At 48.5% G+C, this 12,680-nt stretch overlaps 1 protein-coding gene across 1 annotated transcript in view; it reads left to right on the top strand.

Annotated features, from left to right (window-relative positions):
* Positions 1-12,680, top strand: part of ARPC1A (actin related protein 2/3 complex subunit 1A) — a 40,320-nt gene that overhangs the window by 25,184 nt on the left and 2,456 nt on the right. The window contains exons 6-8 of the mRNA XM_025380536.1: positions 2,714-2,926; positions 7,184-7,259; positions 8,385-8,578. Of these exons, the coding sequence (XP_025236321.1) occupies positions 2,714-2,926; positions 7,184-7,259; positions 8,385-8,578 (483 nt within the window). The remainder of the gene's footprint in view (positions 1-2,713; positions 2,927-7,183; positions 7,260-8,384; positions 8,579-12,680) is intronic.

The following is a 12,680-nucleotide window of genomic DNA, read 5'->3' as shown; positions in this document are numbered from 1 at the left end:
CATGTAATTACTTTTTAAAGTTCTTTCTCAAGAATGCTTTTTCCCCTTAGCTGAAAGGAAAGCAAAGCAAATACATGTTGCTTCGTGTTGACTATATGATGGGTTGGAAGATGAGGTGCACTTTTTTTTTTTTTTTTTTTTTGAGACAAGGTCTTGCTCTATCACCCAGGCTGGAGTGTGGTGGTGCGATCATAGCTCCCTGCAGCTTTGACCTCCTGGACTCAAGCAACCCTCCCACCTCAGCCTCCTGAGTAGCTGGGACCACAGGCATGAGCCACCATGCTTGGCTGATTTTGTTCATTTTTTGTAGAGATGGGGTCTCACTATGTTGCCCAGGCTGGTCTCAAACTCCTGGTCCCAAAGGATCCTTCTGCCTTTTACTCCCAAAGTGCTGGGCTTATAGGGATGAGCCACTGCCACTGCACTCAGCTGCAATACACTTTCTTCAGTAACTCTGGAGAATTCCCAGAAAACCAGGCCGGTGGTTTATATCCAGGAATACTCAAAGCTTAAGGAGAAAGAGATGTGTGTTTGAGTTTGGCAGAGAGGATGGGGGTCACGGTAGTGTCAAGACACTTTATATTGTGGACCTGTGTTACTTGTGATTTCTTAACCAGAGTCATTGGAAAATAGAACTAGGTGGCACTAACCCGCACCACCTGGATTCTTTGATGGTTATGAAAATAGGTTGCAGTTATTTTGTTAATATTAATTTCCACGAGTGTTTCTCTGTCACGAAGGCTGGAGTGCAGTGGCGTGATCTCAGCTCACTGCAACCTCCACCTCCCAGGTTCAAGCGATTCTCATGCCTCAGCCTCCTGGGTAGCTGGGATTGAAGGCGTGCACCATGCCCGGCTAATTTTTTTGTATTTTAGTAGAGACAGGGTTTCACCACGTTGGCCAGGCTGGTCTCGAACTCCTGGCCTCGAGCTATGTGCCTGCCTCGGCCTCCCAAAGTGCTGGGGTTACAGACATGAGCCACTGTGCCTGGCCCAGTCCTGTGGATATGGGTCTGTCCCATTCGTGTCCCCAACTTGGTGGCTGAGAGCCACTGCTTCTTTCTTGGCCTCCTAAGACTTAAGCAGCTGCTGTCATGATGCAGATTTAAAGCACAATGCTTCTACCGTCTCGTCATATAACCTCACATAACTCCTCTGCCAGGCATCTTCCAGAACCTCTGTACCGCCATGGTCATTTGGGGTGGTAGGTGGGATTCCTCGGTTCTTTCAGGGAGCCTTGAGGTTCAGCAGTTTTTTGAAGAGAAGAAGATGTACGAAGTAGAAATCACAGTGGAGGGTGAAAGGGCCCTAAAGGGTAGATTTCCAGCCATTCCCCTTTGTCCTTAACTCTGGGCCAGAACATCCTCACACACAGCTGTGTGGAATTAGATAAAAAGAGTGAGTTAGTGGAAACTGGCGACACCACCTGTAAAGGATCTGCCTCCATCTTAAGCTATTCCTGCCACAGAGACTGGACAGTGGGCCTGAGGGTCCAGGGAGCCTGCCCACTCCTTGTCACTGGCCTCCCTTGGCTTTCTCTTAGGGTATGTCTTTAAAAGGGTCATTACCAGCCGGGTGCGGTGGCTCACGCCTGTAATCCCAACACTTTGGAAGGTCGAGATGGGCAGATCACTTGAGGTCAGAAGTTCGAGACCAGCCTGGTCAACATGGTGAAACCCCGTCTCTACTAAAAATACAAAAATTAACCAGGCGTGGTGGCACGTAACTGTAATCCCAGCTACTTGGGAGGCTGAGGCAGGAGAACGCTTGAACCCAGGAGGTGGAGGTCGTGAGCCAAGATCATGCCATTGCACTCCAGTCTGGTCAACAAGAGCAAAACTCTCTTCCCCCCACCAAAAAAAAAAAAAAAAATATATATATATATATATACACACACACACACAGTAAAACATAGATTTGCCAAACTTGGGTTGGCCTGTAGATAGCTCTTAATAATTGTTACTTGAGAGGTTTGAATATCTGAACTTACCTATCATGATTGATTCATTGATGGATTTTTATTTTTTTGAGATGGTATCTCGCTCTGTTGCCCAGCCTGAAGTGCAGTGGCGTGATCTTGGCTCACTGTAGGCTCTGCCTCCTGAGTAGCTGAGACTACAGGCGCCTGCCACCACGCCTGGCTTATTTTTTGTATTTTTAGTAGAGACCGAGTTTCATCGTGTTAGCCAGGATGGTCTTGATCTCCTAACCTCGTGGTCCGCCCGCCTTGGCCTCGCAAAGTGCTGGGATTACAGGTGTGAGTCAGCACACCTGGCCTTATTTATTTATTTATTTATTTACTGAGATGGAGTTTCACTCTTGTTGCCCAGGCTGGAGTGCAATGGCGCGATCTTGGCTCACTGCAACCTCCGCCTCCTGGGTTCACGCAATTCTCCTTCCTCAGCCTCCTGAGTAGCTGGGATTACAAGCAAGGGCCACCACGCTTGGCTAATTTTGTGTTTTTAGTAGAGACGGAGTTTCTCCATGTTAGTCAGGCTGGTCTCAAACTCCCAACCTCAGGTGATCCGCCTACCTAAGCCTCCCAAAGTGCTAGGATTACAGGCATGAGTCACCGTGCCCAGCCCATGTTTTATTTGTTTTTAGTGAGTCAACCTCTTTGCATTCTGAGATTCCTTGTGGCAGCTGCCTATGGCCTGTTTCTAGATATATATTTTTTCATTTGCTTTTTCCTTTTCTCTCTGCCCTTTAAACAGAGTGTTTTCTGCCTACATTAAAGAAGTGGATGAAAAGCCAGCCAGCACGCCCTGGGGCAGCAAGATGCCTTTTGGGCAGCTGATGTCAGAGTTTGGTGGCAGTGGCACTGGTGGCTGGGTCCACGGGGTCAGCTTCTCTGCCAGTGGGAGCCGCCTGGCCTGGGTCAGCCACGACAGCACCGTGTCTGTTGCTGATGCCTCAAAAAGTGTGCAGTGAGTATTTGCCTTTCATTTGGAAGGTGGGGAACAAGGGGTGGGATCTCTCACCAGCTGAACCAGGACTCCCCTTCCTGGTCAGTCATTCAGTCCGGGCGCGAAGGCTAACGCCTGTAATCCCAAAACTTTGGAAGGCCAAGGTGGGTGGATCACAAGGTCAAGAGTTCAAGACCAGCCTGACCAAGATGGTGAAACCCTGTCTCTACTAAAAATAAAAAATTAGCCAGGCGTGGTGGTGGGCGCCTGTAATCCCAGCTTCTCGGAAGGCTAAGGCAGAGAATTGCTTGAACCTGAGAGGCGGAGGTTGCAGTTAGCCGAGATCACGCCACTGCACTGCAGCCTGGGTGACAGAGCGAGACTCCGTCTCAAAAGAAAACAAAACAAAACAAAAGAACTCAATCAAAACTGCAGGCAGGCTGGACTTGGTGGCTCACGCCTATAATCCCAGCACTTTGGGATAGGCTGTGGGCAGATCACCTGAGGTCAAGAATTCAAGAACAGCCTGGCCAACATGGTGAAACCCTGTCTCTACTAAAAATACAAAAAGTAGCCTTGCTGGGCACAGTGGCTCATACCTGTAGTCCCAGCACTTTGGTAGGCCATGGGTGGACCACCTGAGGTCAGGAATTCAAGACCAGCCTTGGCCGGGCGCGGTGGCTCACGCCTGTAATCCCAGCACTTTGGGAGGCTGAGGCGGGCGGATCACTTGAGGTCAGGAGTTCGAGACCAGCCTGACCAACATGGAGAAATCCCATCTCTACTAAAAATACAGAAAATTAGCCGGACGTGGTGGCACATGCCTGTAATCCCAGCTACTCAGGAGGCTGAGGCAGGAGAATCACTTGAACCCGGGAGGCAGAGGTTGCAGTGAGCCAAGATCGCGCCATTGCATTCCAGCCTGGGCAACAAATGCAGAACTCTGTCTCAAAAAAACAAAAATTTTTTTTGCCAAGTGTGGTGGCATATGCCTGTAATCCCAGCTACTCAGGAGGCTGAGGCTGGAGAATCTCTTGAACCCAAGAAGCAGAGGTTGCAGTGAGCCAAGATTGTGCCATTGCACTCCAGTCTGGGCGACAAGAGCGGAACTCTGTCTCAAAAAAAAAAAAAAAACAAAACAAAACTGCAAGTCAGCTTTTACCGTGACAGGCACAGATACAAATTCTCGGGTTGGAAAATTTTTAAGACCTAGGTGTTCCAGAAGTACTTCTTAATGGAAGTACTGATAATGATTCCTTTCAAGAACCCTCCTGGTTTGCTACTGATAAGGGTCGCTTAAAAAGGGCCAGTTTACGCTGGGCACAGTGGCTCACACCTATAATCCCAGCACTTTGGAAGACCAAGGTGGGTGGATCACCTGAGGTCAGGAGTTCGAGAGCAGCCCGGCCAACATGGTGAAACCCTGTCTCTAGAAAAATACAAAAATTAGCCTCGCATGGTGGTGGGTGCCTGTAGTCCCAGCTACTTGGGAGGCTGAGGCAGGATAATCGCTTGAACCCAGGAGGTGAAGGTTGCAGTGAACCGAGATCATGCCAGTACACTCCGGCCTGGGCACAAGAGCAAGACTCCATCTCAAAAAAAAAAAAAAAAAAAAGGGCCAGTTTAGTCTGTTACTCTGAACTCCTTACAAAATGTAAATACCATTCACCGGCCTTAAATTAACATTGGAGATATATTCTTACTCAGGGTAGTCAGCAAACAATGACTTCATTAATTTGAGCCTTCCATTCAGTAAGGCTTAAAAACCATTGACGCTGGCCGGGTGCGGTGGCTCAAGCCTGTAATCCCAGCACTTTGGGAGGCCGAGGCGGGTGGATCACGAGGTCAGGAGATCGAGACTATCCTGGCTAACATGGTGAAACCCCGTCTCTACTAAAAATACAAAAAATTAGCCGGGCACGGTGGCGGGCGCCTGTAGTCCCAGCTACTTGGGAGGCTGAGGCGGGAGAATGGCGTGAACCCGGGAGGCGGAGCTTGCAGTGAGCCGAGATCGCGCCACTGCACTCCAGCCTGGGAGACACAGTGAGACTCCGTCTCAAAAAAAAAAAAAAACAAACAAACCATTGACGCCACTTCCTCTGCCGTGTGCTGGAAGGACTCTAATTATGGTGGCTTCTTTGTGAGTGGTGTGTCTGCTCAGCCATAAAGTACCTGGCCAAATATCAGAGTTCATTTTGTTCAATATATGTTGGAGGAAGAGAGAAGATTGGAATCCTTCTTTTATCAATCTTTGTTCTTCCCTGGTGAATCCTTTTCCATTGATAGCTAAAGGAAACTCACCATTAAAGGTTTTGTGATGGACATGGCCACTTGAGTATCAAAAATCAATCACACTGGGTGACCTTTACTCCCTGTCAGGTCAGTAAAAGTCACCCAGTGTAAACAGCATATTTCAGACATGATATGTTTTTCCTAACAGGATTAAATGTGCATTTTTTAGCTAGTTTTACATATTTTTTTAAAGATTATCCCCTCCGGCCAGGCACAGTGGCTCACGCCTGTAATCCCAGCACTTTGGGAGGCCAAGGCAGGCAGATTGCCCGAGGTCAGGAGTTTGAGACCAGCCTGGCCAACACGGCAAAACCCTGTCTCTACTAAAAGTACAAAAATTAGCCAGGCAAGGTGGCAGGCGCCTGTAATCCTAGCTACCCAGGAGGCTGAGGCAGGAGAATTGCTTGAACCCAGCAGGTGGAGGTTGCAGTGAGCTGAGATTGCACCACTGCACTCCAGCCTGGGCAACAAGAGCAAGACTCTGTCTCAAAAAAAAACAAAAAAAAAGATTGTCTCCTCCATTATAAAATGTAGTCTTTCAGAAAATTTCTCTACATAAACAAGCACTTATGTATCTTTTCATTTTTAACAGAAATGAGGTTATGTTATACATTTTATACATTTTTGTATACATTTGGTAATTTGCCTTTTGATACTTGATAGTACTTTGGTATTTTAATGCCAGTGCTACTTAATTTTTATATGGTTTATTGTGACACAGTAAGTTCTTAGCATATGCTTATTACAAGTCCCTATCTACCCTCATATTGACTTCTTTCCCTTTTCCAGTCCTGCAAGTCAGATTACATGCTCCACCCTTCCGCTCCTCCAACATAAATATCTCATGTAGTAAAAGTCAGGTATACCACAGTAAGGGCTTCAGATGACACATTAATTCTTCAATGGCAACTTTATGAAGGGCGTCCTGAGACATGTACAGTTAGCTTTTATGTTGTTATTATTTAGAGAGACACTCTCTGTCGCGCAGGCTAGAATGCAGTTCTGCAATCATAGCTCATTACAGCCTTGAACTCCTGAGCTCAAGTGCTCCTCCCAACTCAGCCTCTAAAGCAGATGGAGCCACAGATGTGCACCACCACGCTAGGCTAATTTTTTTTTTATTTTAATTTTTCGTAGAGACTGGGTCTCACTATGTTATCCAGGCTGATCTCAAACTCCTGCCTCCAGCAATCCTTCCGCCTCAGCCCCTCAAGTGCTGAGATAACAGGCGTGAGCCACCACGCCCAGCCACAGTCAGCTTTTGAATGCATCGTTTCTTGCATGAAGTGAGGTGCTCCTAACTCATCAGCCAGTGTGTTTGCCTGCCATATCTGTGCAATCTTTTTGCCACACTCAAGAGCAAATAACTACATGCACACACATGTCCCTGCACGCACACATACACACACACGGCCCATTCGAGTGCGAGCTCCTGGCTAAGACCATTTGGTTCATCTTGGTGGCTCTAGTTGCTGACACAGTGCCTGGCCGTCAGCACAGATGTGTGTGGCCACAGCCGTCTCGGAGCTCCGGGGAGCACAGGCAAGGAGAGGGTCCTAGCACAGGTGTTTGCTGCCAAGTCATAGTAACAGAAAGAGCTCTAGGAGCTAAGAGCAGGGAGAAGCTGCTTTAGGCTACAGTGGCCTCTGGGAAAGTGGACTGTGGGATCATGGGGGTGATCCCTTTAGAGCTGTGCTGGGGGTTGAAGGGCGTGGGCGCAAAGACAGGGCTTTGGGAACCAGTTTGTCATGAGTGGGCGGGGTCTCAGAAGCAGGCGGGAGGAGCCCAGGCTGGAGCCGGAGCCGGAGCCCAGGGCCACCCCTGGCTCAAGAGGCCTGCAAGTTGAGGTCAGAGGCTCCTTTTCAACATAAGTGCCCGTTGATACTGCAGAAGCCCCTGTGAGAATGGGTCCTTTGTTGTCATCTGTGTCTGTAAAGAAGCTAATAGTCTGTTACATCTTGGGATAACAAACGTTCTTGTGTTTAGGGTCTCAACTCTGAAGACGGAGTTCCTGCCGCTCCTGAGTGTGTCATTTGTCTCAGAGAACAGCGTCGTGGCTGCTGTGAGTATTTTTCTTCATTCTCCCTCGGGGTGCACTGTATGTGATGCTCAGACAGGGAACAATGTGTGCTCTGTCACCCTAGCACAAAGCAGAACAGTTTTTTGTTTTTTGGGTTTTTTTGAGACAGAGTTTCGCTCTTGTTGTCCAGGCTGGAGTGCAGTGGGTGATCTTGACTCACCGCAACCTCTGCCTCCCGGGTTCAAGCGATTCTCCTACCTCAGCCTCCCGAGTAGCTGGGATTACAGGCATGTGCCACCATACCTGGCTAAATTTGTATTTTTAGTAGAGATGGGGTTTCTCCATGTTGGACAGGCCAGTCTCAAACTCCCATCCTCAGGTGATCTGCCCACCTCGGCCTTCCAAAGTGTGGGCGTGAGCCACCGTGCCTGGCCTTAGAGCTCACTCTTTTTTTTTTTTTTTTTTTTTGAGACGGAGTCTCGCTCTGTCGCCCAGGCTGGAGTGCAGTGGCCGGATCTCAGCTCACTGCAAGCTCCGCCTCCTGGGTTTACGCCATTCTCCTGCCTCAACCTCCCGAGTAGCTGGGACTACAGGCGCCCGCCACCTCGCCCGGCTAGTTTTTTGTATTTTTTTTTTAGTAGAGACGGGGTTTCACCGTGTTAGCCAGGATGGTCTCGATCTCCTGACCTCGTGATCCGCCTGTCTCGGCCTCCCAAAGTGCTGGGATTACAGGCTTGAGCCACCGCGCCCGGCAAGCTCACTTTTAAGAGTAAGAGCAAGGCCGGGCGTGGTGGCTCAAGCCTGTAATCCCAGCACTTTGGGAGGCCGAGACGGGCGGATCACGAGGTCAGGAGATCGAGACCATCCTGGCTAACACAGTGAAACCCCGTCTCTACTAAAAACACAAAAATTAGCCAGGGCATGGTAGCGCGCACCTATAATCCCAGGTACTTGGGAGGCTGAGGCAGGAAAATCACTTGAACCCGGGAACCAGAGGTTGCAGTGAGCTGAGATCGTGCCACTGCACTCCAGCCTGGGCAACAGAGCAAGACTCAATCTCAAAAAAAAAAAAAAAAAAGTAAGAGAGGCCTATCATGGTGAACACTCTGCCACGGAGCTGGGCGGTGGGCAGTGTGTCCTCCAGGGACTGACTGAGTCTCGTTTCAGGGCCATGACTGCTGCCCAATGCTCTTCAACTACGATGACCGCGGCTGCCTGACCTTCGTCTCCAAGTTAGACATTCCAAAACAGAGCATCCAGCGCAACATGTCTGCCATGGAACGCTTCCGCAACATGGACAAGAGAGCCACGACTGAGGACCGCAACACGGCCTTGGAGACGCTGCACCAGAATAGCATCACGTAGGTGCCGTCTGTAGAAAGGTGGTCAGGTGACAAGGTGCCCTCCTGCCCCTCGCCGTTTCCTTACTGGGTTCCTACAAAAGCTCTATGCCCCGCAGGCCCAGGCATTCCTTCAGGGACAAGTGCAGCAAGAAGTCCGTATCTTCCCGACCGCCAGGCTCTCATTTCCAGCTTGTGATAGGGAGAGAGTCGCCACCACCTGGTCATTCTGTCCTTCAAGGTGCAGATTACAAGGCAGCAGCCAGCAGCAGCAGTGCAGACCCTGTTGCAATCCGAGGTGGTGGGGCTTCAGGGCAACCGCTTCCTAGGGCACCCTTTCTCAGCTACTCAAGAACGAAAGGAGACTTTCTTGAATGCTGCGTTCCCATGGTAGTGCACACATAACAGAAAGCGAAGTTACAGCCTGTTTGAAAAGGTAACTGTAACTGTTATTTCAAGTAATGGATACAAATAGAAGATTCTTTAATTAAAGAAACAATTTCTTAGCATCATGATGACAAAGCTGAGGAGTGTTTCAACTGGGTTTTCATAGGGTATATGTAATTATGTAAGACAACAGAATTGTGTTTTGTCCAGAAAGTTTGATTTTTATTTATTTATTTATTTTTATTTTTTGTTTTTGAGACAAGAGTCTCACTCTGTTGCCCATGCTGGAGTGCAATGGCACAATCTCAGCTCACTGCAACCTCCGCCTCCCGGGTTCAAGCAATTCTCCTGCCTCAACCTCCCGAGTAGCTGGGATTACAGGTGTGTGCCACCACACCTGGCTAATTTTTTGTATTTTTACTAGAGACGAGGTTTCACCCTGTTAGCCAGCCTGGTCTCGATCTCCTGACCTCAGGTGATCCGCCCACCTTGACCTCCCAAACTGCTGGGATTACAGGCATGAGCAACCACGCCCGGCCTGAAAGTGTGATTTTTAAGGTCTAGAGGAGAGGCTGGGCATGATGGCTCACACCTTTAATCCCAGCACTTTGGGAGGCTGAGGCAGGCAGATCACTTAAGGTCAGGAGTTTGAGACCAGCCTGGCCAGCATGGCAAAACCCATCTCTACTAAAAATACAAAAATTAGCTGCTCGTGGTGGTGCACACCTGTAATTCCAGCTACTCGGGAGGCTGAGGCAGGAGAATCGCTTGAACTGGGGAGGTGGAGGTTGCAGTGAGCCAAGATTGAGCCACTGCCCTCCAGCCTGGGATATAGAATGAGACTCCGTCTCAAAAAAAAAAATATATATATAGAAAAGCATCTGGAGGAGAAATATATGCTTGATATTCTAAATTACTGTGGTCAGAGTTGGGTCCCATGGGATTTTCCCTCATTGAGAAGCCTTTTCTATTGAGAAGCTTTTGTTGTGGTATTGATGGTGGGAGGAGTAATGGAAACCTCTAGACTTCCTGTTTGAGAGAACTACGGTGAAGTGCAGGTTGTGCTTCATCTTCAGCACGTAAAATAGGCTGCAAATGCTCTATGGAAAAATGAGAACCAGAGGCCTGGCACCATGGCTCACGCCTGTAATCCTAGCATTTGGGAAGCCAAGGCAGGAGGATTGCTTGAGGCCAGCAGTTCAGTACCATCCTGGGCAACACAGCAAGACTCCATCTCTCTTTTTTTTTGAGACAGAGTCTTGCTCTTTGGCCCAGGCTGGAGTGCAGTGGCTCAATCTCGGCTCACTGCAAGCTCTGCCTCCCGGGTCCACGCCATTCTCCTGCCTCAGCCTCCCGAGTAGCTGGGCGTACAGGCACACGCCGACACACCCGGCCAATTTTTTGTGTTTTCAATAGAGATCGGGTTTCACTGTGTTAGCCAGGATGGTCTTGATCTCGTGACCTCGTGATCCGCGCACCTCGGCCTCCCAAAGTGCTGGGATTACAGGCGTGAGCCACTGTGCCCGGCCATAAGACCCCATCTCTACAAACAATTTTTTAAAAGTTAGCTGGCTGAGGCCGGGCGCGGTGGCTCAAGCCTGTAATCCCAGCACTTTGGGAGGCCGAGACGGGCGGATCATGAGGTCAGGAGATCGAGACCATCCTGGCTAACACGGTGAAACCCCGTCTCTACTAAAAAAATACAAAAAACTAGCCGGGCGAAGTGGCGGGTGCCTGTAGTCCCAGCTACTCGGGAGGCTGAGGCAGGAGAATGGCGTGAACCCGAGAGGAGGAGCTTGCAGTGAGCTGAGATCCGGCCACTGCACTCCAGCCTGGGTGACAGAGCAAGACTCCGTCTCAAAAAAAAAAATAAAATAAAATAAAATAAAAAAATAAAAGTTAGCTGGCTGTGTTGGCGCACACCTGTAGTCCCAGCTACTTGAGAGGAGTGAGCCATGATTGTGCCACTGTACTTCAGCCTGGGCTACATTGCGAGATCCTATCTCAAAAAAAAAAAAAAACCTGAAGGCATAGCAAAACTTACCTTTTCTCCACATTCTTCAGGTTTCTCCTTCCACAGCAAAACTCACCTTTTCTCCATTCTTTAGGTTTCTCTGTCTTGAATGACTCTGAGTTATTTCTTGTGAATTTCTCTTAAGCTTCTATGCAGACCAAGTGTTAAGGAAAGAAACAGCTCTCATTGTCTCTCTGACACTTCTAGGTGAAAAGTGAAAAGACAAACCCTTGCCCATTAGTCTACTTTTATTTGCAGAAATTAGGTGCTCTTCGCACTAGAGCTGTGTCAGCTAACTTTTTCTGTAAGGGACCAGATAGTAAATATTTTAGACTCTCAGAGGCCGTAGGTCTCCGTTGCAACCACTGAACTCTGTGGTTGTGGCAGGAAAGCAGGCACAGACGCTGTAAACAAATGAGATGGTGTGTTCCAGTTAAACTTTATGGACACTCAGATTTGAATTTCACATAATTTTCATTTCATGAGATAATAGTCCTCTTTTAATTTTTTTCCAGCTATTTAAAAATGTAAAAGCTGGGTCGGGCGCAGATGCTAACGCGTATAATCCCAGCACTTTGGGAGGCTGAGGTGGGTGGATCACTTGAGGTCAGGAGGTCGAGACCAGCCTGACCAACATGGTGAAACCCCATCTCTACTAAAAATACAAAAATTTGCTGGCGTGGTGATGGGGGCCTGTAATCCCAGCTACTCGGGAGGCTGAGGCAGGAGAATCGCTTGAACCTGGGAGGTAGAGGTTGCAGTGAGCCGAGATCGCACCACTGCACTCCAGCCTGGGTGACAGAGTGAGACTCCATCTCAATAAATAAATAAAAATGTAAAACCTTTTTTTTTTTAAGCTCACAGGCTGTACAGGAATAGGCGGTGTGTGCCATAGTTTGCCATCCCCTTCCCAGCGTCGGGGAAGAGGAGGGTAAGTTCTAGACATTTCAGAGAAGAAAGAAAAATATGGTCTGAGCAATGGAAGATTGTCTTGAAAGCTTTCCAGATAATTAGGCTAAGACAAGTTGTTTCATTTATCTGTTCCCCTGCTTGGCTTGGTTGGAGTCTGGGGGTATGTCTGCTGCTAACATTTATAATGATTCATGTCAAACTCACAGAGGGCTGTTGGCTTATCTGCACTGGCTGTCTTGGAGGCTGATTTGAGAGGTTTTGTTTGGAGTCAGTTGGATTTCAGTCATGCTTCATCATGCCTCTGGTTTATTTAAAAACAAACACAAACATTGTTTTCGCCATGACTGTGGTGCTGCCCACAACCTGCTCCCAGCATTTGAGTGCTGTGTGGGCTGGGTCATTCCTGCTTCCCCAGGTCACTCTAACTAAGGCAGGCTCTTAAAACTTCTCCCCTTTCCAGTTTTGTCTTTCCTGGACATCTGGAATAATAAGATGTTTTGGGGTATTTTCTGAGCCAGACTGTTGCAGCCTAATGTTCATGGACAAGTTCATAATCAGGAGTTAAAAGATAATTCATTTCCTGGCGCAGTGTGGTGGCTCACGCCTGTAATCGCAGCATTTTGGGAGGCTGAGGCAGGAGGATCACTTGAGCCCAGGAGTTCAAGACCAGCCTGGGCAACATAGTGAGACCCCCCATCCCATCTCTATTTAAAAAATAAAGAACATAATTCATTTCATTAAGCTGCCCTTACACAATTAGTCAGGAATGTTGTGTTCACTTCCACTACATACCTTACGGTCTCTTTTGCT

Source organism: Theropithecus gelada, chromosome 3 (assembly GCF_003255815.1).
Source record: "Theropithecus gelada isolate Dixy chromosome 3, Tgel_1.0, whole genome shotgun sequence".
NCBI classification, from domain to species: domain Eukaryota; kingdom Metazoa; phylum Chordata; class Mammalia; order Primates; family Cercopithecidae; genus Theropithecus; species Theropithecus gelada.
Note: the sequence above shows the minus strand (reverse complement) of the source record. Positions and strands in the feature narration are given on the sequence as shown.